This window comes from Pelobates fuscus, chromosome 5 (genome assembly GCF_036172605.1).
Source record: "Pelobates fuscus isolate aPelFus1 chromosome 5, aPelFus1.pri, whole genome shotgun sequence".
Lineage (NCBI taxonomy): Eukaryota > Metazoa > Chordata > Amphibia > Anura > Pelobatidae > Pelobates > Pelobates fuscus.
Window position 1 is genome coordinate 38,648,410 of NC_086321.1, and position 21,715 is coordinate 38,670,124.

The 21,715-nt window shown below is 40.0% G+C and overlaps 1 protein-coding gene and 1 long non-coding RNA gene across 3 annotated transcripts in view; both read left to right on the forward strand.

The window, feature by feature from the left end:
- SSBP2 (single stranded DNA binding protein 2) overlaps window positions 1-21,715 on the forward strand; it is a 148,089-nt gene that overhangs the window by 112,774 nt on the left and 13,600 nt on the right. The window contains exons 5-10 of one of the 2 annotated variants that reach the window (XM_063453712.1): window positions 9,825-9,914; window positions 15,866-15,925; window positions 16,010-16,076; window positions 16,176-16,208; window positions 18,815-18,885; window positions 20,906-20,973. In XM_063453712.1, coding sequence (XP_063309782.1) covers window positions 9,825-9,914; window positions 15,866-15,925; window positions 16,010-16,076; window positions 16,176-16,208; window positions 18,815-18,885; window positions 20,906-20,973 — 389 coding nt within the window. The remainder of the gene's footprint in view (window positions 1-9,824; window positions 9,915-15,865; window positions 15,926-16,009; window positions 16,077-16,175; window positions 16,209-18,814; window positions 18,886-20,905; window positions 20,974-21,715) is intronic. The other variant, XM_063453713.1, reaches the window with a different exon arrangement.
- On the forward strand, window positions 11,530-12,997 carry LOC134612412 (uncharacterized). Its single transcript, XR_010090929.1, has 2 exons — window positions 11,530-12,811; window positions 12,888-12,997. It is a non-coding gene; the product is annotated as an uncharacterized LOC134612412 (long non-coding RNA).

Here is a 21,715-nt window from a genome sequence, read left to right on the forward strand (position 1 = left end):
GCCATTTTCTCCTCTGCCCATGTCTGCTGTTTGTCCTTCTGTCGGATGTACTGATGGATTGTGGATAAATGAGAAACAAATTAAACAGAATCTTGCTTAATCTCCACCCATTGTCAAGTTTTGTCAACTTGACCGCTATACATAAGGAAACCTAATTCTTACTTTTTCTTGTGCGTTTTATGAAATATAGAGTGCTCAGAAAATTTTTTTTTTTATAGAAGCAGCTTAAATAAAGATGTTATTTTTTGTGCCTTTATGCTTGTCTTTCTATCTGTACATCTGTGTCCTTGACCGTAGATGACCGTCCATTTGTGTTATTTAGACAGTCTAATTTACTTTCTGGGTTTATTAGTGTGTTAAAATTCTAATAAACTCCCCAACAATTGCTACAAGAAGGGGTGTAGATCTTGATTTATAGTTCTAAGCAGTATCTTATGGGAAGTCAGGTTGGTGAAGAGGCAGGTATTAATATTTTAGGGAGCTTCCATGTTGTATTATATTTGGAGTCGTCTTTGACCAGGATCATGTTACAGGCTCAGATTGTGGTTTCCTAGCTCCACTCATTAGTATAATTCTGCAGGATCACCTGCCAGATTCTGCTCAACTTATTTTAAATTCCATCCCTTCTGCACAGGGATTGGGGAGTAGGTAACTAATTTCAGAATGAATCTGACGCGGTTTAAAGGCACATTACTGCTGCTATGTGGCTTACACACTTACACAACCAATATTTCATTGCACCAAGACAGAAGGACACCAGGGCAGAAATCATGGACACCAATTGTATTGTATGTCAAAAAGTGATATTTGGTAGGTATAAACTACAGCTTAATGTGGTGCGTCTAGTGTCTAAAGTATCTGTTTAATGCGAACACTGCTTTTCAGAGAAAAGGCAGTGTCTATTTACATTACTGCCTAGAAGCCCCTATAGTGGCAGTCACTCAGACAACCTGCTTTCTGTGTCATTGCTGCAAAGCGCTTCATGGAAATTCTGAATGTTCTCCATAGAGATCCATTGATTCAATGCATCTCTATCAGAAGATTCTGATTGGCGCAAAGTGGTATTTTGCTGCACATGCTCAATAGCCTCCCAATGCTTCCTATGGCCAATTAAATTTACCCATAATCTATCAGTAAAATAAGCCGCACTGAAGGGCAAACAGCAGATGTCATGAGCAGACAAGAACAAAATGGCTGTGTCCTAATATGGAGACCCAGCACAAGGAAGAAATGATAAATATAAATATAAATAAATGCAAAAAGCAAGGGAGGAATTATAACAATTAAGATACAGGGGGCTTAAAGAAATGAACCGTAAAAAACAACAAACATTGGCAGTGCCACTTTAAGAATAGTACGGAGCAATCTACTTCCATTGAAATGTTTATGTAGGAAAAATGAGGAGCATCTGCTCAGAGATCTAATATAGGACTGTGTCAATTAATGTTGCATAGATCTGCCTCGTGTGACGCAATATGTTTAATGACTTCATCTGGCTGGGTCTCACACCTCTGGAACCATAGCCTCCAGCAACTAAAATGACTGTTGTTGATAGGAATACTTATGTAATAAATGATATATATTTACATACAGAGCGTGCAGTAAGGCTGCCACCATGCAGGTTAAATGTTTTACCTGGACCTTTTATCACATGCTTGCCAGCAATAGAAGGGTTGGTTTATTGATTTTCAGAAAAGGTTTCAATCGTTTCTTCAAGAAATTCCTCTTCTGCAGAGGGATAATGCACACAACAGCACCTCGATTCCTTGTATAAGTAATACTCTTATCCATCCGAATGATCCTAAAATCATTTATTGTGCTTGACATTTGACCTGAAGAAGATTGACTTGCTGCTATATGTGGCAGTGCTTTCTCTAGTACAGGAAGAATGTACATCATTGTGTTTTATTTAGCTTTATGGGACAGCTAGCATGTCCAAATACAATTGTTAGACTTCTATGCAGACAGCTTTAAACATGTATTCACTAAACAGGGTTTGTAGGAAATTTGACACGGTTGGAATATCAGAACTGGAGAAATCCTCAGCCGTGTTATTTTGCGCTGACATTTTACTTGTTTGTTTAGTGAATAGACACTGTGTACTTGTCAGTTAGTTTATATACATAGTGTGTGAGTATTCAGAGTATACTATCAGGCCCATTTTACAGTGAGGGTAAAAAGTATTTTATCCCCTGCTGATTTTGAACGTTTGCACACTGACAAAGAAATGATTCGTCTCTTATTTTAATGGTAGGTGTATTTTAACAGTGAGAGACAGAATAAGAAGGAAAAAAAATCCAGAAAAATGCATGTCATGTTATAAATGGATTTGCATATCAATGAGTGAAATAAGTATTTGACCACTTCAACTTAGTACTTGGTGGCAAAAGCCTTGTTTGCAATCACAGAGGTCAGACGTTTTTTGTAGTTGACACCAGGTTTGCACACATCACAGGAGGGATTTTGTCCCACTCCTCTTTGCAGATCCTCTCCAAGCCATTAAGGTTTTAAAGGCTGACATTTGGCAACTCGAACCCTCAGCTCCCTCCACAGATTTTCTATGGGATTAAGGTCTGGAGACTGGCTAGACAACTCCAGGACCTTAACGTTCTTCTTCTTGAACCACTCCTTTGTTGCCTTGGCTGTGTGTTTTGGGTCATTGTCATGCTGGAATACCCATTCACGACCCATTTTCAATGCCCTGGCTGAGGAAAGGAGGTTCTCACTCAAGATTTGACAGTCCATCGTCCCTTAAATGCGATACAGTTGTTCTCTCCCCTTAGCAGAAAAACACCCCCAAAGCATAATGTTTCCACCTCCATGTTTGACGGTGGGGATGGTGTTCTTGGGGTCATAGGCAGCATTCCTCCTTCTCCAAACACGGCGAGTTGATGCCAAAAAGCTTGATTTTGGTCTCATCTGACCACAACACTTTCACCCAGTTCTCCACTGGATCATTCAGATGATCATTGGCAAACTTCAGAAGGACCTGTACATGTGCTTTCTTGAGCAGGGGGACCATGCTAGTGTGTTGCCAATTGTTTTCTTGGTGACTATGGTCCCCGCTGCCTTGAGATCATTAACAAGATCCTTCCTTGTAGATCTGGGCTGATTCCTCACCATTTTCATGATCATTGAAACTCCACGAGGTGAGATCTTGCATGGAGCACCAGACCGAGGGAGACTGACAGTTATTTTGTGTTTATTCCATTTTCGAATAATCGCACCAACTGTGTCACCTTCTCATCAAGCTGCTTGGCGATGGTCTTGTAGCCCATTCCAACCTTGTGTAGGTATACAGTCTTGTCCCTGACATCCTTGGACAACTCTTTGGTCTTGGCCATGGTGGAGAGTTTAGAATATGATTGATTGCTTCTGTGGACAGGTGTCTTTTATACAGGTAACGAGCTGAGATTACGAGTACTCCCTTTAAGAGAGTGCTCCTAATTTCCGCTCGTTACCTGTATAAAAGACACCTGGGAGCCAGAACTTTGCTGATTGATAGGGGATCAAATACTTAATTCACTCATTGACATGCAAATCAATTTATAACTTTTTTGACGTGTTTTTCTGGATTTAAAAAAAAAAAAAAAAAAATTATTCTGTCTCTCACTGCTAAAATACACTTACCATTAAAATTATAGACTGATAATTTCTTTGTCAGTGGGCAAATGTTCAAAATCAGCAGGGGATCAAATACTTTTTTCCATCACTGTATGTCTTTTTGCTTTGAAATGGGTTTTTTTAGTGTTAACAACGGTTAATCAGATTGCCATTTGAAATGAAGCGTATTTGTGTGTCCTTTGAATGCATAACGTTGTTCACTTTGTAATGAACACCTTCCCTGCAGAATCCGTAAAACATGCATATCCATTTAAACTTGCATTTCAGATTGCAGATATGGCGAAAGCAGAGATATGCTGTGTGTAAAGCACTTAACGAAAATACGAAAATAACGAAAATACAAAACTAGGTAAACTAAAAACTTGTGGTCAGTGAACGCTTTCAGATCCGGGAGTTATCGCATATCCCTCATTCCTCCTCGGCTTCGGCTACTCTGACCTTAAATTGTATTTCACTTTAAAGCCACATCTACATGTATTGTAACAAGGGGCAAGCCATAGGAGTTGACTGGAAATGATAAAACAATAGTACCAGCTTCAGATATACGAATACTCTATTCCTCACTCCATGAAATAAATAAGTTCTGAGTTCTGTTTTCACGTAGCCGATGGTCCGCATCTGCTGTGTAGTTTTACATAAAAACTTAAAAGGATTTTGCATCAATTCCTTGTTGCATGATTTAATGAATAGCTGTCAGCTGCTCCCTCCCCTATCCTTTCCTTACAGAAGGCCACATATATAATGCAGATTATTAAAGACTGATTATATCGAGCTCACTGCAAAAATCCTGGACTTAAGACACTTTGTGCAAAGCCAGCTTTGCTCTACAATCTCTGTGAATCCCTACGCACGTAGCCTGGAGATGGCACTTTGGTAATTGACAGGTTCCTATTGCATTACAGCCTGACTCCAGAAGTCTTGTGCTCTCACAGCTTCATGACTGGTGCGATCATTCTAAGAAAGTGTTTAAATACTAGTGACCAATGTATTAAGTCAGTTAATGAGAAGCCAGCCATGTTACATCACCTCCATTGCTAGTGACATTCTAATCTGTTCCTGGATTCTAAATGTCATTCACGTGTTGCTATGTTTCATTGATGTCTTTAAATATAATTAAAAGGAGAAATACTGATTTTACAGAAAACGAATGCTTAAAGCAGGCAGCCACCCTGGCAATATGCCCACGAAATTGGCATGATTCCAATTTAGACATAAAAGACCGCTTGATTCCAATTTAGACATAAAAGATCTGCAGTCCGGCTTGAAATAAAAAAAAAAATAGTATGATGTAAACCTTTTAAAATTAATTTGTGTGTGTGTATGATATATATATATTGTGTATATATACACACACACACACGAAAAAAGTGTGGCTGAAAACCCCTTCCACCTGAAGTAAGTGGATAGTTAATACATTGCTGTGACGGACTGCCTGGCACCCTAACCGGGTACCTCTGTCAATCGCTACTTCCTAATACTTGCAAGCACCATAAGCACTGTACTTGAACACCATAACCACCGTAAACCCCACAAACCGCTGCAGCTTGGTTGGGGATCTCGCCGTCCTCCACCCACCCTGGACTCAAGACCAGGATCCAGCTTCCAGTGGGTAGACCTCTACCTTATTTTTGGGCATATAGGGTGTATATATAATATAAAATATTGAAGTTTTACTTTTTTGCCAGCAAATTTTATAACGCTGTTAAAATATAAGGGTTATATATAATAATGTGTGAACTGTAATATAAACATAACAACAATCGGCATAAAATGATTCACGGTCATGTTCTTGATATAAGAGTTTTAGAAAATTTGACATATGAGAAAGATAACATACACCAAACTGGATACTTACACAGAAGGACTGGTGGCCCTGGCCTTGAGAGCTTACAATCTAACAGGAGACAGAGCTAATCGAGACGGGAAGTAAAATAGTTTTAGATGTATGATAGAACAACAGTACACACTGTGCGCAAATTATGCAATTGTACAGTCACTAAAGTGTTAAGGAAGAAAATAACTGGCTGACCTAGTAAAATCTCAATGTATTATTCATGGGGAAAAATAATAATTACAATAAATCTATATTATTAGAAGAGGATAGTAAGAAAATGTCGAAGAAATTCAAGGAGTTGGCAAGAATCTTTTGAGTGTCTCTGATAGTAGGTTAAAAATATTTCCCTGTGTTTTTATAAGGCTTCTGAATAAGTACATTTAAAACAAATGATCTGTTTGCTTTATTACTGTGGTTTAAGTATATTAAATTTTCAATGGCCGAATTGTTTTTCTCAGTACATGTAATGAGTTCTATTTTATAAAATGCCTGCTAGACAATGGGAGGACATCAGCGAAAACATAGCAGTGCTACCCGTATATTGAAAACCTCATTAGTATAATGACTTTTTGATGTAACATCAATTTGCTTTATTTATAAAATATTGGTTAAATTAAATTGCCTATGCTATGAAATAGAAGGAAGAAGCCATTGAATTACAGGTGTAGGATACAAAACAATTGTAAATTGTGCCAACGAATTTAATGTCGCCTGCTCTGCCGCATTGGCACTCTTTTTCCCATTAATGTTTAGAGTGTGCCAGTAATTTCATTAAAATATGTTTGTTGTGTGGAACATTTTTCCTCTTTCATTTATCACTGTCCAATTTTGCTTTATTTAACCTTTAAACGGCATGTGTGAAATTACTAAATGGCTGCATGTCGGATTTGTCAAAACTTTAAACGTGATCAGTGAAATTTCAACGCAGTCAAATTATTTACTAAGACAAAGGAAGGATTACTTTGTCTTAGTATTTTCCTACACTTGACAAAATAATATCTACCTAGCAGGATCCTCCATTGACCACAGTGTTGCACTCTCTTTGACTACTTGCGAAGCACCATGAGCTGGAAGACCAATGGCGGAGGCCATGTGGACCGGTTAATGAAAGTAAAAGTCTCCTTTGCCTGCGGCCTTGGACGCCCATCAGCGCATTCACCACCTGTGGTCTTTGCAAACTATGTAAAGGCCCCAAACAATGACACTTAAATGCTGTGGGTGCAGGTTTAATTCTGCAAGTTTGGGATAATGCGTTGTTAATACAGCATTGTGTGGGGTTAATACAGCAGGTGTGAAGGTTATAAATATAGGTATATATAATATTCTCTAGTCATTTAAATAGTTAATGTATATGTAATATAGAAGATGTTCATAGTTGGACTTGGGTATGGTTTCGGGTTGTAGCTCCTGGTCTTTAGGTCCTCTAGTAATGCTCCTGACCACCACAGTGTGAACCCCAAGGTTTCAAAAAACTGTCTATAGCACAGTGAAACAGAGGGTAAGTTGTTTCTACCATTTGGTTTCACTACTAACTCTGAAGCGGCACAAGGACACTACTGGAACTATATCCTCTACTGCAGGATGTGGAGTATTCCTTTAATCAATGCAGCCTTTCATAGTTCATCTGCAATGATGCTCATATTTAACATAAACTTGTAAGAGTTATTTACACTTGTCTATTATTCTGAGATGTGACTTACTGGGTGTGTACTATAAGAGGTATTCTTGTATTTGCGTACTATATTCATACTTGACTGACTTGGAGATCTAAATGCACTACTACTGACATAGCTGTGAGTTTCGTAAAATCTATTTTGCCCATAGTCAGTGCTTGATTGAACTGTCATCAGTTGCACCAAAATTTGTCATCTGCATTTTGCCACCTTCCTGTTGGGACCTTCGAAGTAACATTTAGCAGTGGTAATATTTATAAAGTCTGTCATTTTAAAGGACCACTATAGGCACCCAGACCACTTCAGCTAAATGAAGTGGACTGGGTGCCCATTGCCCCCCAGTTTTAACCCTGCAGTTGAAAACATAGCAGTTTCAGAGAAACGGCTACGTTTACACTGCAGGTTTAATCCAACCTCTAGTGGCTGCCTCCCTGACAGCCACTAGAGGCGCTTCCGCGATTGACACTGAGTAAATTGCACTTAGTTGACACTGGACGTCCAGTGTCAAATATGATGCCCATAGGAAAGCATTGAGTAATGCTTTCCTGTGGGCAGGTTTGAATGCGCGCATGCCCTTGGCTGCGCATTCGGCTCCACTCGGGAGCTGACGTCGGCGGGGGAGGAGAGGTCACCAGTGCCGAGGGAGCCCGGCGCTGGATTGTTAGGTGGCTGAAGGGGGCACTCAGGGCCGGCGCGTCCATAAGGCGGCACAGGCGGCCGCCTTAGGGCACACCGGCTCCGGGGCGCAAGATTTCAGTAATCGGCAGGAGGGAAAACTCTCCCTCCTGCCGGCCACCATCTCCGCCCCCAGTGCGGCAGTGCTGCGATCAGGCGCGGTGAGGGAGCTCTAACCTCTCTGCTCTGCTCCCTCGCGCGCTGTCTAGTGATGCCGCGGGAGCCGGAATATGACGTCATATTCCGGCTCCCGCGGCATCAGCAGACAGCCCGCGAGGGAGCAGAGCAGAGAGGTTAGAGCTCCCTCGCCGCGCCTGATCGCAGCACTGCCGCCCAGCAGCCCCACTGGACCCCAGGGAATGATCCACACCAGCTCTCCAGGTAGGGAGGCTGGGTGGATATTATTTATTTATTGAAATCATTTGTGAATGTATGTGATGTGTGAGTGTCTGTGTGAGAGTGTGTGAGTGTCTGTGTGAGAGTGTGTGAGTGTCTGTGTGAGAGTGTGTGAGTGTCTGTGTGTGAGTGTCTGTGAGTGTGTGTGTCTGTGAGTGTGTGTGTCTGTGAGTGTGTGTGTCTGTGAGTGTGTGTGTGTCTGTGAGTGTGTGTGTGTCTGTGAGTGTGTGTGTGTCTGTGAGTGTGTGTGTGTCTGTGAGTGTGTGTGTGTCTGTGAGTGTGTGTGTCTGTGTGAGTGTGTGTCTGTGTGAGTGTGTGTGTCTGTGTCTGTGTGAGTGTGTGTGTCTGTGTCTGTGTGAGTGTGTGTCTGTGTCTGTGTGAGTGTGTGTCTGTGTCTGTGTGAGTGTGTCTGTGTGAGTGTGTCTGTGTGAGTGTGTCTGTGTGTCTGTGAGTGTGTGTGTGTGTCTGTGTGAGAGTGTGTGTGTCTGTGAGTGTGTGTGTGTGTCTGTGAGTGTGTGTGTGTGTCTGTGAGTGTCTGTCTGTGTGAGTGAGTGAGTGTGTGTGAGTGTTTGTGTGTGTCTGTGAGTGAGTGTCTGTGTGAGTGAGTGAGTGTGTGTGAGTGTTTGTGTGTGTCTGTGAGTGAGTGTCTGTGTGTCTGAGCGTGTGTGTGTGTGTCTGAGTGTGTGTCTGTGAGTGTGTGTGTGTGTCTGTGAGTGTATGTGAGTGAGTGTATGTGTGTCTGTGAGTGACTGAGTGTATGTGTGTCTGTGAGTGAGTGTATGTGAGTGAGTGTATGTGTGTCTGTGAGTGACTGAGTGTATGTGTGTATGTGAGTGAGTGTATGAGTGTTGCATGTGAGTGTATGAGTGTGTCAGTGTATGTGTGTGTCTGTCAGTGTGTGTTTGTGAGTGTCTGTCAAATCAGTGAGAGTATCTTTGTCATTGAGTCTGTATGTGACTATCAGTGTGTCTGTCAATGAGTGTCAATCAGTGTGTGTGTCAGATCAGTGAGTCTCTGTGTTTGTCATTGAGTGTGTGTGACTGTCAGAAGAACACAAAGGGACAGGGAAGGGAGGGGACCAATAATGGACGGGGAGAGGGGCTGGTTAAGAGGCACATAGGTGAAGATGTTATTTTTGAATGGGGGGGGGGCGGAGCGGAAAAATACATCTTCGCCTATGTACCCAAAAATCCTTGCACCGGCCCTGGGGGCACTCCAATAGCCTATAGTGCCAGGAAAACAGGTTTATTTTCCTGGCATTATAGGATCCCTTTACCTACTCCTTTTTGAAATCTTGCAGCATTATACCATCTACATCATAGTCACAATTCACGTTAGCAAAAGTCCGACCTATTGAGAACATTAAAATTAATGTTATTAATGTTAACTTTTACACTGAAAAATTGGTGTCTAGCTAGAATTCACATGGATTTTTCGTTTTATTTAGTTACTGACATTTATTTAATTACAAGTTGCTTTTTTATTTGAATTTGTGGATGTTTACTGTGAAGCTCTATGCCTTGATAAAAATCAGATTTTTCTCTTCCGCTGGTTGTTTCTTGTTTTGTTACAAACATGTCCTGATGACAACTTATTTTTTAGATTTTTTTCTTTCTTTGCAGAGCGCTGCAGCTGCCCCCAGTCCTGTTCTAGGAAACATTCCTCCAGGGGATGGAATGCCAGTGGGTCCTGTCCCTCCAGGCTTCTTCCAGGTATGTACAGACTAAACAGAGACACAAACATTAGTCTGAACTTCTACAAGCGCATTGTACAAGCAGCCTAAAGCAGGACTTGGTCTGCACTGGAACTCTGGGACGGCTGTTTGTTGTGCACAGAAACAAAAACATTAAATGTTATCGGTGACTGAACTGATCCGTGTTGATGCCCAATATGTAATATATATATCTTCATATAGTGCATATTTGTATAAGGGCTTTCATTAACTTGATGGGTTTGAGTTTGTTTGAACCTAGTTTATCAAATAGTTTATTATTATAATTTAACATTGTGGTTCAGTCAATACTGAATCTGTGAAGTTTATTGAGACACCGAAGAAATGATGAAAACATTGTGTTCACTTACAGCAGTAGTAAAAGTCAAAATGTTCTATGCAGATCTGTTATGCTTGTCTACTATTCGAAGTTGTGCATATTTATTATTAAGTGACCTGATAACTGTTTAGGTCCCCCCCTCCGTGAAGTGAAAAGGTACTTTTCCTTACCTTTTTACCCTTGCAGTACTGCTCTCTATCTCTGTGGTCTGCCATGCCTCAGTGGCTGAGATTATCAGTCTTGATGACCTCATCCATTCCACTGCTTCCCCATTGGGCGGTTATTGTGCATTTGTGGCGATACACCGCACTGCGCCAATCAAGCATCTCCTCATAGAAATACATTGAATCAAGCTTTCAGAGTCTCCCATGCAGAGCGTGGCGACGTTGAACGTCGGTCCTACAAATGTTGCAAGACGTCCCTCAAGTGACCGGCACAAGATGTGTTATTAGGCAGCAATGTAAACCCTGCCTTTTTTTTTTTTTCCTTACATTGCGGAGCCTGCAGGGACAGACTGTAGACACCAGAACCAAGCTGTAGTGGTTCTGTTAAAGTCTCTTTAAAATATTATGTTATGCCTTTTGGTTGTATGTAATGACTGCTCCAGTTTGTATGTCTACATTGTGTCTCTGCCTTAGGTCTTGATTTAATATTGTTGGATAGGCTTTTCAAATGATTATATATTTTTTTGGATAATTGTTTAAAATATTTTTTTAAAAGTCTTAAAATATATATATATATATGCATGCAAAAATATCATAACTATTGAGAAATTACATTATTTTTCATAATACTAGATCATCTTAAAAGTATATCCAAAAATATAAAATCATTTAAAAAAATCTTATCTAACTATAGTGAAGCCTTAATAAACTTTTTTTTTTTTCTCGTTCATTTAATTGCCTCCTTTGAATCCAACGAGTGCGTTGGTACCAAGAAATAAAGTCTTGTTTTCTTGCATATAAAAAACACCCTCCAGCAAGATATTAATAGCTCCCAAATACAATACAAAAATATCCATGTATAAATGGCCAGTGCCTCATTCCAGCCATGTGCTGACCTTTGTCTGGAACCCAGGTTCTCACTTTGAGTTTATGTTGTTCCTGGACATCCCTGTCATCTCCCCATAAACTGGTTTCATGGCTATCATCCACTTCAGAACGCACGCCTCTGTCCCCTAGTGCCATACCATCTACAGGACGAGTACTGCTAATTCAAAGTCTTGGGCAGGTGACTTTGAGTCATTTTGTGAAATTTGGTTATTTCTCTCTTTTTTTTTTTTAAAGGGACACTCTAAGCCTCAAAAGAACGTTAACGTAATGAAAACGTTTTAGTGCATAGATCAGTCCCTTCCATCTCATTGCTCAATTCTCTGCCATTTTGTTTCTGTTTACGCAGCCTCACCTTCTCTGGCTGTGACTCACACAGCCTCCAAATTTCTTTCATTTCAATCAGATCTTACAGCACAATGTGTTTACTTTAGAAGTTAGCATCTCCTGCTGTGTAAATTGAACTTTAATCACACATGGGAGGCTGTTGCTGGCTTTACCAGACCCGGAGACAAGAAATTAAAAGTGAAACAGACACTACAATAAAGTAAATTTAAAAATTGGATCTCTCTTTTCAGGAAGTATTTAGGAGGCCTGTGTAAGTCACAGCCAGGAAGTTGTGGCTGAAGTTACATAAACAAAGTGATTTATTTCCTAAATGGCAGAGAACTAAGCAGAGAGACTGAATGGACACTATCCACGCACCAAAGCCACTCCATTAAGCTAAAGTTGTTTCGGTGCTTAGAGTTTCCCATTTTTAAGGATTTGGAATGGTTTCTAAATTATACATTTCAGTCTGACTTTTTCTAAATTGGATGATGAGTAGCTGCTCCTATTTTTATTATCTAAGAAAAATGTGATATCCTGAGAAGTTGGCATAAGTGTAGGAGAGAAAAAAAGAAGGTAAAGTGAAAGAGGCACAAATTGGATACAGTATGTATAGAATATATGTGAGTTGTGGAAATGGTTACGTTTGTTAGGGTGTTCCAAGTCACTACATCGTTGTTAAAAAGGTCAGAATGGCAAAAATCTTGTAAACTGTCACAAAGCCTTTGACATCTGTCCCAGATTATGTCATCTCAATGAAGTGGTCTAGGTGCACTGCCCTGTCATTTTCACCCTGCAATTTAAAACATTTGTTGTTTTGTAGGAACCACAATGTTTTCATTGCAGGTTTAAGTGTGGCATTCTTTACAACCATTACAGGTGCTTCCCTTGTGAGAACAGAGTCAGACTTTGTTCTTCAATCAAATGCTGCTCACAGAGAGCCCACAGTGAGCATTTGATTGGACGAGCGCAGCGTTTTGCCACGCATGTGTATCTTGTTCCCAGTACTTCTTTATGAGAAGCATTGGATTAAACGAGAACACGGAAAACGTCAGCAGGCTTGCTGACAGAGACAGAGCGGGCTCCTGGAAATGACGCAAGTAAACTTATCATTATTATTATTTATTTTTTTAAATAGTACATTCAGAACTACAGGTTCCCTTTACATAAAACAAGAATAACGTATTAACCCCTTAAGGACACATGACATGTCTGACATGTCATGATTCCCTTTTATTCCAGAAGTTTGGTCCTTAAGGGGTTAAAGAATTTCTAATGGATTCTGTTGAATTTCTATTCTATTTCTCTGTGTTTAATTACACACATACTTCACTAACTTTCACCAACACTGTCTCATTTTATACATTATTCTTATTTATGTATATAGTACCTATTATAGATGTAAACATTCTCTGATAATAGTGCAAATCCGCCCTGGTTCCTTTATCTGTATGTCTCATCATTCTCGTGTATGACAAATCAAGCATAAAGTGCACACTTTGTAACTTTACTAAACAACAGAGAACATTGTACACCAACATGTGTTTACATAGAGAATCTTCATTTATAGGTTTAATACACAAAAAGCACAAAACGTACATATTTATAGATTATCTGTAATATCTTCTCTTGTCATGTTTTTTATATTGTGTTTTCGCATGTATATATAAAGTAGCCACTGCTAAGCACTACTAGAGGGATACAGACACAAACCTCAAAACCCTGATGTTTCGGCCACTTCCTTCTACACAGAGAAGACTTATTGGCTGTGAGATAAAGTTACAAAGGAGATTTCCAAAGCTTTCTGATAAGAGACCCCATCCGTTGCTACTATGTATTAGATTCTCCTCATATTTGGTCTTGTTGACTTCATGTAGGACACCATTGCCAATTCACATACTATTAATTACATCTCACGATGCCTAGGCAGTCTTCTGGCTGTTAGAGACCATGTGAGATTTAGTGGCCAGTGTACCACGAGATAACTGTATTCGACCTACTGGATAGGCTTTATTATTTTTGGTAGAACAAAATCTCAAATGGCACTCTTTAGTTTGTGTTTTTTGAAACCCGTTCCAAATTGTCATGCTTTTATACTAGCAATCTACAGCATTCATTTAAGTTGTTCCGTTTTAATTGGTACACAAATTACCACACTGATGCAATATCTAAAGCTTTTATTTTGAGAGTGGAAAATAACATGTTTTGTATAGTCTGCGAGGTAAAAAGTGGGCTATGTATTTTGTGCACTCTAAAAAAAAAAAAAAAAAAAAAAAAGAAATTCAAAATGTGAGCACAGTGCCATCTTGTGGATGCATTGTGTAAATAACCTGCATTCTGATCAATTTATTGACTTGTATTTCTCTTTGCTATGTTTGAAATATTCTAGAATGTATATTTGCAAAATGGACAAATATACTACATCTATTCTTCTTTTATTTCTCTGGGATATATCCTTCTCTCTCTAGGTTCCTGCCTAATAATCTCTCAGGAGTGTGAAATTTTTTCCATCCCTACCTGCAGTTAATGGCATTGAGCATAATATAGAATTGTACTAAACATAGAATGTGGGACTTGCTTTGGATGCGGAAATATGTTAGTAATCCCAGAAGCAAGAGGAGGGATAAAAATGAGGAAGCTGATAATTATTACTAAAAACACTCCGCATTAGACTTTCAGATTAAAAGAAAAAGGAGTAAAATCTAAAATCTTAATGCTCTAATACTCGTATTGACTGCATTGGAATTTCAATCAAAGTAGGGACTACTTTGTCTCAGTATTTTTCCTCCTTTTGACACTGGGCAGAGCTACCAACCTCAATGCTGTACTCTAGTGAGAGTACAGCCTGACATCAGCTCCCTGTGCTGAAGCGCCAGGAGCAGAAGAGAACCGGCTTTAATATTATTGCGGCGCCTGTAAGGGACAGGTTCAAGCAGGGGCGTACCTGGAGTATTTGGCACCCGGGGCAGATCCTTTATTTGGCACCCTCCTCCATCCCCCCCAACTTTGAAATGTAAAAAACAACTGCAATTTTTTTAAATGTGTTTGGCACTGAACACCGAAACAAACACAGACACACAAACAGATACACATACAGATACACAGACATACAGATACACATGTATAAGTGTGTGTTTGCGTAGTGGATGCAGTGTGTTTGCGTAGTGGATGCAGTATGTGTATAATGTATGCAGTGTGTGTACAGTGTATGAAGTGTGCAGTGTGTGTATAGTGTATGAAGTGTGTACAGTGTGTGCAGATGCAGTGTGTATGTTGTGTGGAATAAGTGCTGCCACTTACCTGCCTGTCCCATCCTCCTCGACTGGTGGTCCGGTGGCACAGCATTAGATGGGCAGCAAAGGGGGCCCAGAACTCTGCATCCTTGTTTCCCATCCAGCAGCAGCAGGGTCCTCTGTTCTCGCGATCCGTGAGAGCTTTGCCGTGGGTTGCTATGGCACCGTTAGGTCACCGTGCTCCTGCGTTAACACGATCCTGCATGTGGCGCCGACGTGGTCATATAATCTCTAGGCCATTTCTGAATCAGAAATTGTTCATTTTGATTATGGGTTCATTTTTAAAAGTCCAGTTCAGATGGTTTATAAAATCCAAACCTTTTTTTGTCTGCATTTAGTATCTCTATCAAGCTGTTATTAGCTACCCTATTAAAGCAGAGAACTAGTAATATAAAACAATATAAAAGCTATATATAAAAAAATATATATATATATATATATAAAAGATTTTGTTGCTAATAAACTGAAGTGTTGGATCTGGATTTTTGCAGTTGTTAGCGATATAAAGTTATTGGTAATTCTTTGCATTGTTAGATAATTGCTTATAAGTATGTATAAATATGCATTCAAAATTCTAATTGTCTTTACGGCACACCCTTGTACCTGGAATCATTACATGCCCTAGGATAACAGATAAGGTAGCCTTGCCATGACAATAATAAAAGAGATCTGCTGTACTGTATATATAAAACTGCAATTTATATCCTATCATTAAATGTTAAAGGAACACTATTGTGTTAGGAATACAAAACTGAAGGTATAGGTAGTCTTAACAGTGCAGTGTAAACAATGCTGGCTTTCTGATACAGGGCTAATGATACAGGGACAGTGCACCCAAACGTCAATGAGATGAAGTGGTCTGGTGCCTACAGTGTCCCTTTAATGAAATCATCAATACAAATTGATTTAAAATAATCATGCTTTTATTCTCTTGTCGTTCTAGCCTTTCATGTCACCGCGGTATCCAGGTGGTGCAAGGCCCCATTTAAGAATACCCAACCAGGTAAGTACAGTCTATATCCCCCAGTAATATTTGTGGGAACCCCCTCTGTCTTGTCAATATAACAAACATGTTTACCTTGTTAAGGGACTTGGCGGTGTTCCTGGAAGCCAGACATTACTTCCCAGTGGCATGGACCCATCACGACAACAAGGTGAGTTCTGCCACACAAATCTAGAAGTGTTCAAATTTTAAAGCATGTTAGAGAGACTTTCATTAAGGTGCCATTTAATTACTTTTACTTGTTCTATAGGATCAGATGTTATGCTAGCAAAGCTCCTAAAAGGTGAATGAAATTGCATGTTTTGAAATCCGTATACAAATGTTCCGTGCTGAGAACATGTCTGCAACGTGAAGGGTACTGAATAGGGTTGCCATCCTTTTTGCGGGAATAATAACGGACGTGCTAATTTGCATAATTAATAATGCATGCATGACATCACAATATGTAAATTACGAGGAGTGACATAATAGAAAATTATTTAAAATCACAAAAAACTACTAAGTTTAATTCTGCTGTAAGAGTGATTGCTCCCACTGTCTCCCAGCACAGTGTCTTTAAGTCCCCTAGTGTTTCAGTGTCCTAGTGTCTCAGGGACACAGACACTGGGAGACATGGGGACACTAAGACACTAGAGAACACTGGGATACATAGGGACACTGGGAGACATGGGGAGACTATGTATCCTAGTGTCCCCATGTCCCCAGTTTCCATATGTCTCAGTGTTTCAGTGTGCCCATGTGTCTGTGTCCCCCCCGTGTCTCTTTGTCTCCTAGGATCCCCCAGTGTCCCTATGTCTGTGCACCCTAATTTCCCCATGTCTCTATGTCTCCCAGATTCGCCCAGTGTCCCCATGTCTCCCACAGTGTCCTCTAGATTCTCTGTGTCTCTCAGTGTCCCCATGTCTCTCTCTTCCAGGATCCCCCAGTGTTCCATTGTCTCTATGTCTCCCAGGATCCCCCAGTGTCCCTATGTCTATGTGTCTCTGATCCCCCTGTGTCCCTATGTCACTGTGTGCCCCCTGTGTTACCTGTTACATACTGCCCTTCCATTTGTCTCCCCTGATCACACACTTACCTGAACTGCAGAGCTGTTCCCCCGCGGATCAGTGTGCAGAGAGAGGCAGGAAGTTAGATTCTGTAACTTCCTATCCCTGTCTCTCTCCACACACATAGCCCCACCTACTGGCTGGCACCGGTATTGCATCTCATCTCAGTTTATACTGAGAAAAATACCGGCATTTGTATTGCCGGTATTACTGCACTGGCAAGGCAACCAAAAATACCGGCCAGGTGGCAACCCTAGTACCGAAAAAATCCACCTTTTCTAACAACGCTTATTTTTAGCAAAGCAAACTGATCATAACTGGGTTCCCTTCAATTATGTGTGAAATGGTATCTCTCACAGCATAAGGAGTGAGAAAAGGCTTTTCACCTAAGTTCTCTGTTGATTGATTGCTGTTAACAGCCCCTGTCAGAGAGGGGGTGGGGGGGGGGGGGCTGAGAGAGCCAGCATTCTGTTGTGTACATTAAAATAGGAATATATAATGTAAATAGGTGAGCAGTGCATAATAGACTACTGAAATCACAGAGGAAGGGATAGCACAGTCAAATGAACATTGAAAAGTACAATTCCTTCGAACTGCCTGCTGGCAATCTGCAACCTCAGTTCTCTTCTGTCAGGTTGTGGGAACTTTTACATGTGAAGTAGATGTCCTATATCTCATGCGTGGTAATTTGCCAGCTCACAAAGCATGTAAAACCTGTTTTGGTAACTGCTAAAAGAGGAATATTGCCAATTCCTTTTATTCTGCTATGATGCAGGTAGCACTTTACTGGCGTCATGGTAAAAGGAAGCAGTGGGAATTAATAATAATCTTCTACAAGCAGTGACGTAGCCAGGGTTTTATTCCTGAAAGTTCTGGTAACCTCCAGGTGCATGCAGAAAGGCCAGTAGTACTATGTAATAAAATCACCTTTAAAGTTTTTTGTCAAAATTCTTATGTCTGTTTGCTGTCCACATCCAGCTCTGTGCTATTGTGCATCCTTTTGGTATATGTCAGTATGTTTCCATAAAGGGGCACTAGGTTGCTGATAATCACAAATCCAAGGTGATGATTCGAAGTACTGCAATATGCATTTTGTAACATTATTACTTAGTTTTAAATTAATATAATTTATAGGCAGCACTTTTCTCCCTTTGACAGAAAGGTAAAAATAAGAGGAAGATAAAGTGATTTTGGTATATATGCTGTCCCTTTATTAAGACTAAAAGCAGCGTATCTTAATGAAATAATTTGGGGGCATAGGTGCTGCCCCTGCAGCCTTACAAATGAAAACTGTTTTATTTCTGAGAACCAGCACGGTTTACATTTTGCAGTTTCCACATCTGCCAGTGACTGTCGGGCAGACTGAGAGTTGTGGACTGCAATTGATTAATTTATTGAATCATTTTGATGTCCAGCGTCTGCATGCAACGTATGCTGAACTCTGAACCTGTGTGTGTCCAGCACTTCTCTTTGAGAAACATTAGATTCACTTCCTCTGATAGAGAAGCATTGGATCAGCAGACCGCAGTGATTGCAGCACGTGTTTTGTGCCTTCAACGCTTTTCTAGGAGGAGCATCTAAATTGACAAGTCGTTATTATCAACAGTTTCACTAGAGGCAGGTTCAGTTAGTGAGGAGTCTGTTCCATCTCTGGAATAAAGGCAAGTTTAATGGTGCTTCATATATTTGTATTTTTTATTTTTTTTACTTTTTTTTTTTTTTTTTATAAAAAATGTGGGGCCCTTAAATCTAAATTCATTAAGAAACACATCTATTTTATTAGTGTTCCCTTAATTCACAATATGTAAGTGACAGTAATAAACCAATGTATTGCTCATTTCAGGGCATCCAAATATGGGAGGGCCAATGCAGAGAATGAGCGGCCCGCGGGGAATGGTTCCTTTAGGTCCACAGGTAGGTTTTTCTATATGTACAGATTAATGTGTATTACTAACCACTAAATTGGTGATGTCTTTGCGTCGCATGCCTAAAATTCTTTAATACTCATACTCACACCATAGAGGCTAAGAATCTGGTGGCTCATCGTTATGATAGGCCCTAAAGTAAAGCCTCTTGACCAGTCGTAATAGACAATAAATTTGGCATAACACACTTTATCGGTAAAATTCCAAATGATACTATGCAGCCCACATATAAAATCATAGTTTACCAACACCAAATCTAGTTATAACGTGCCTTTGTTGTGTTTTGCCGTAAAGATGTTTGTTTATAGGATGCTCACGTTTACATGTGATTTACCCTTTATAGAATTTTTCATCTGGGTGAAGTTTGTCAAGCTGTATCCTTGCCTAGTTTGATTCCAAACTCTTATAAGATTGTATTTCCCTGGAGGGGTGATGGCCAAAAAGTGAATTAAGTCTGCTAGTTTGGCACTCCATAATTCTTTGTCACAATCGACCTATTATCGGTCGGGCTGATCTTATCTGTCAATATTCAACTTTATGGCAAATATTGGGTATAAGCCTATAATGATACCAATATTGCCGTTTGTGGTGGAGGCCTTGTGCACACTATCTTTAGCTCCCCTCTATCAATCTCACAAGCCCCGGCTGTCAGTGTTCCTGTGGGTTACCACGGCAACGCTCCGTGCGGCATATCTGGCTCACGAGGGTTTGTAGAGAGGACCTGCCGTAAACAGAAGATGGTGTGTGGTGGGTGCCAGCCACCCCCTCCACAATGTGAAACCTCTTTGCAGCCTGAACAAAGGCACTGGACTACCAGGAAGTGTAATGTTTCCCTCCGTGGCCACAGGTTAAATGCAGGGAGTGGAGAAAAAGATCGGTATAAAAAAATCAATATCGGTCAATCCCAAGTGACAGGCCTGCAAAGTGTCGTGGGAGATAGTTCCACAACCAATACAAAGCAAGCTTTTTGCCCTTCTAGTATGAAGAATACATTGTTGCTGTGTTGTTTTTGGGGGAGCTAATTTCTATTTTCTTTCTTTCACTACTGAGGTTGCTTCAGGTGCCTCAGTCCTTTCCATGTATTTCCTCTGCACGGCAATACATTATTTTCATCAATACTCACACTTTCCCGTATATGTTTTAGCATAATGCACATGACACATAGAATATTTTTTACATCATCTTGTATAGATGCAGGTAGTACTGTCTGCTATAAGGCTACAGCCCCATGTATGTAACTTTGTTAATTACAATAGTGTTGTATGCATTGCTTTTCCCGTGATGCAGGCCAAGACAAGGTAAATAAAAGCAGTGCGTCATAATGTAGATTTGTGCCAACGAAAGTGCTCTTTGCCACATTGTATGGGCAGCGTAAGTTGAGTTCATATACAGAATCAATTTAAGTCAAATGTGATGTTGTAATTTCATGACAGATCTAAAAGCTTGTATGAGGCCGCACGGTTTAATAATTAAAATTGTAATACATTCTAAAAGACTGAATGCATTATTGTAGGAGAGTGTGAGGTCTAACCTTTGACATTACACGTTTTATGGACTGACTTCATTTCTCGTCATGCTCAGCCGTACAGACGGTGATTTGACAGTAGGCTTGTTTCTAGTGCCATCACTCACTGCCTTAATAGAAACATTTAATTCTGAAAATGTTAAACACTGAAACATACTTTTGTGGTGTTTTTGAAGATGCCACTGAAAAAAAATTATATTTTCTTTGTTGGTCTTGCCTAACTCGTGACCTATAGTTGAGGTCCAGCAGTTATACTGTGTAGTTCCACGTTGAGTGGAATGAGAGCTTTGAATTGTCTATATGTGTATACAGGCATTAACCAGCTAGTTGTTCCCGTGATTGTCATTAACCAACTGTCATTTCTTTTCCCTTTCCTCTTTGGTTTTGTTTTTGTTTGTTTTTGTTTTGTTTTGTTTGTTTTTGTTTTTTATTTTATTTTATTTTATTTTTTTTGTGGTAGTCTGACCCTTGGTTATCATTGCAGAGTTATGGAGGAGGAATGAGACCGCCACTCAATGCACTAGGTGGTCCTGGGATGCCAGGAATGAACATGTAAGCAACAAGATCAGTTTTACTGCTATCAATTACTTCCTGATTTAAAAAAAAAAAAAAGAAACAGCCAGGATCGAGACTGGCATATGTTTCAATGTCGTCTCCTTGAGCCTCATTACCTCTTTTAGCTGGCACTGCAAATCTCAGTGCAGGCATTCAAACCCACAAGATCATCCTGAGAAACTGAACAGGAGTAAATACAGCCTTTGGCAGAAGTCAGAAATGTTAATGTTATATGATGTTACATTTAATGGCAGATTCATCTACTTGCCAATCTTGAGCTTTTTAGGTTTTGGTTTTTCTAAAAGACACACTCCAGGTGGCAGGTGACTATCCTCATTGTTAATGCATTATATCAAATATGATCCCTTTAAAGTTCCTCCCACTTCTGCAGATCTACCAGTTCTATAAATCCCTTTATGGGAGAGGTTTACATTACGTTTAGTTCATCCCGAACAGCAGTTCAGATCATGTTAGTGTAACTGCTGAGTAAACGGATATCCTCCACAATGTGACTGGTATCTCTTTAAAAACATTTTTATGGGCAGAGGAGGAAATATGGCTTTCTCCTAAAAGAAGCCCATATGAGCTAAAAATCTTGTATTTCATCCTGGAAAAAAAAAAACAACAAACAAAAACCTGAACAGTTATGAGCAGTAGACATAGTTTGTTTTTAAGGCACCAAATGCAAGTGCAGAGGACATTTAATACATTAAACTGATATCAGTTAGGTGTCGGCCTC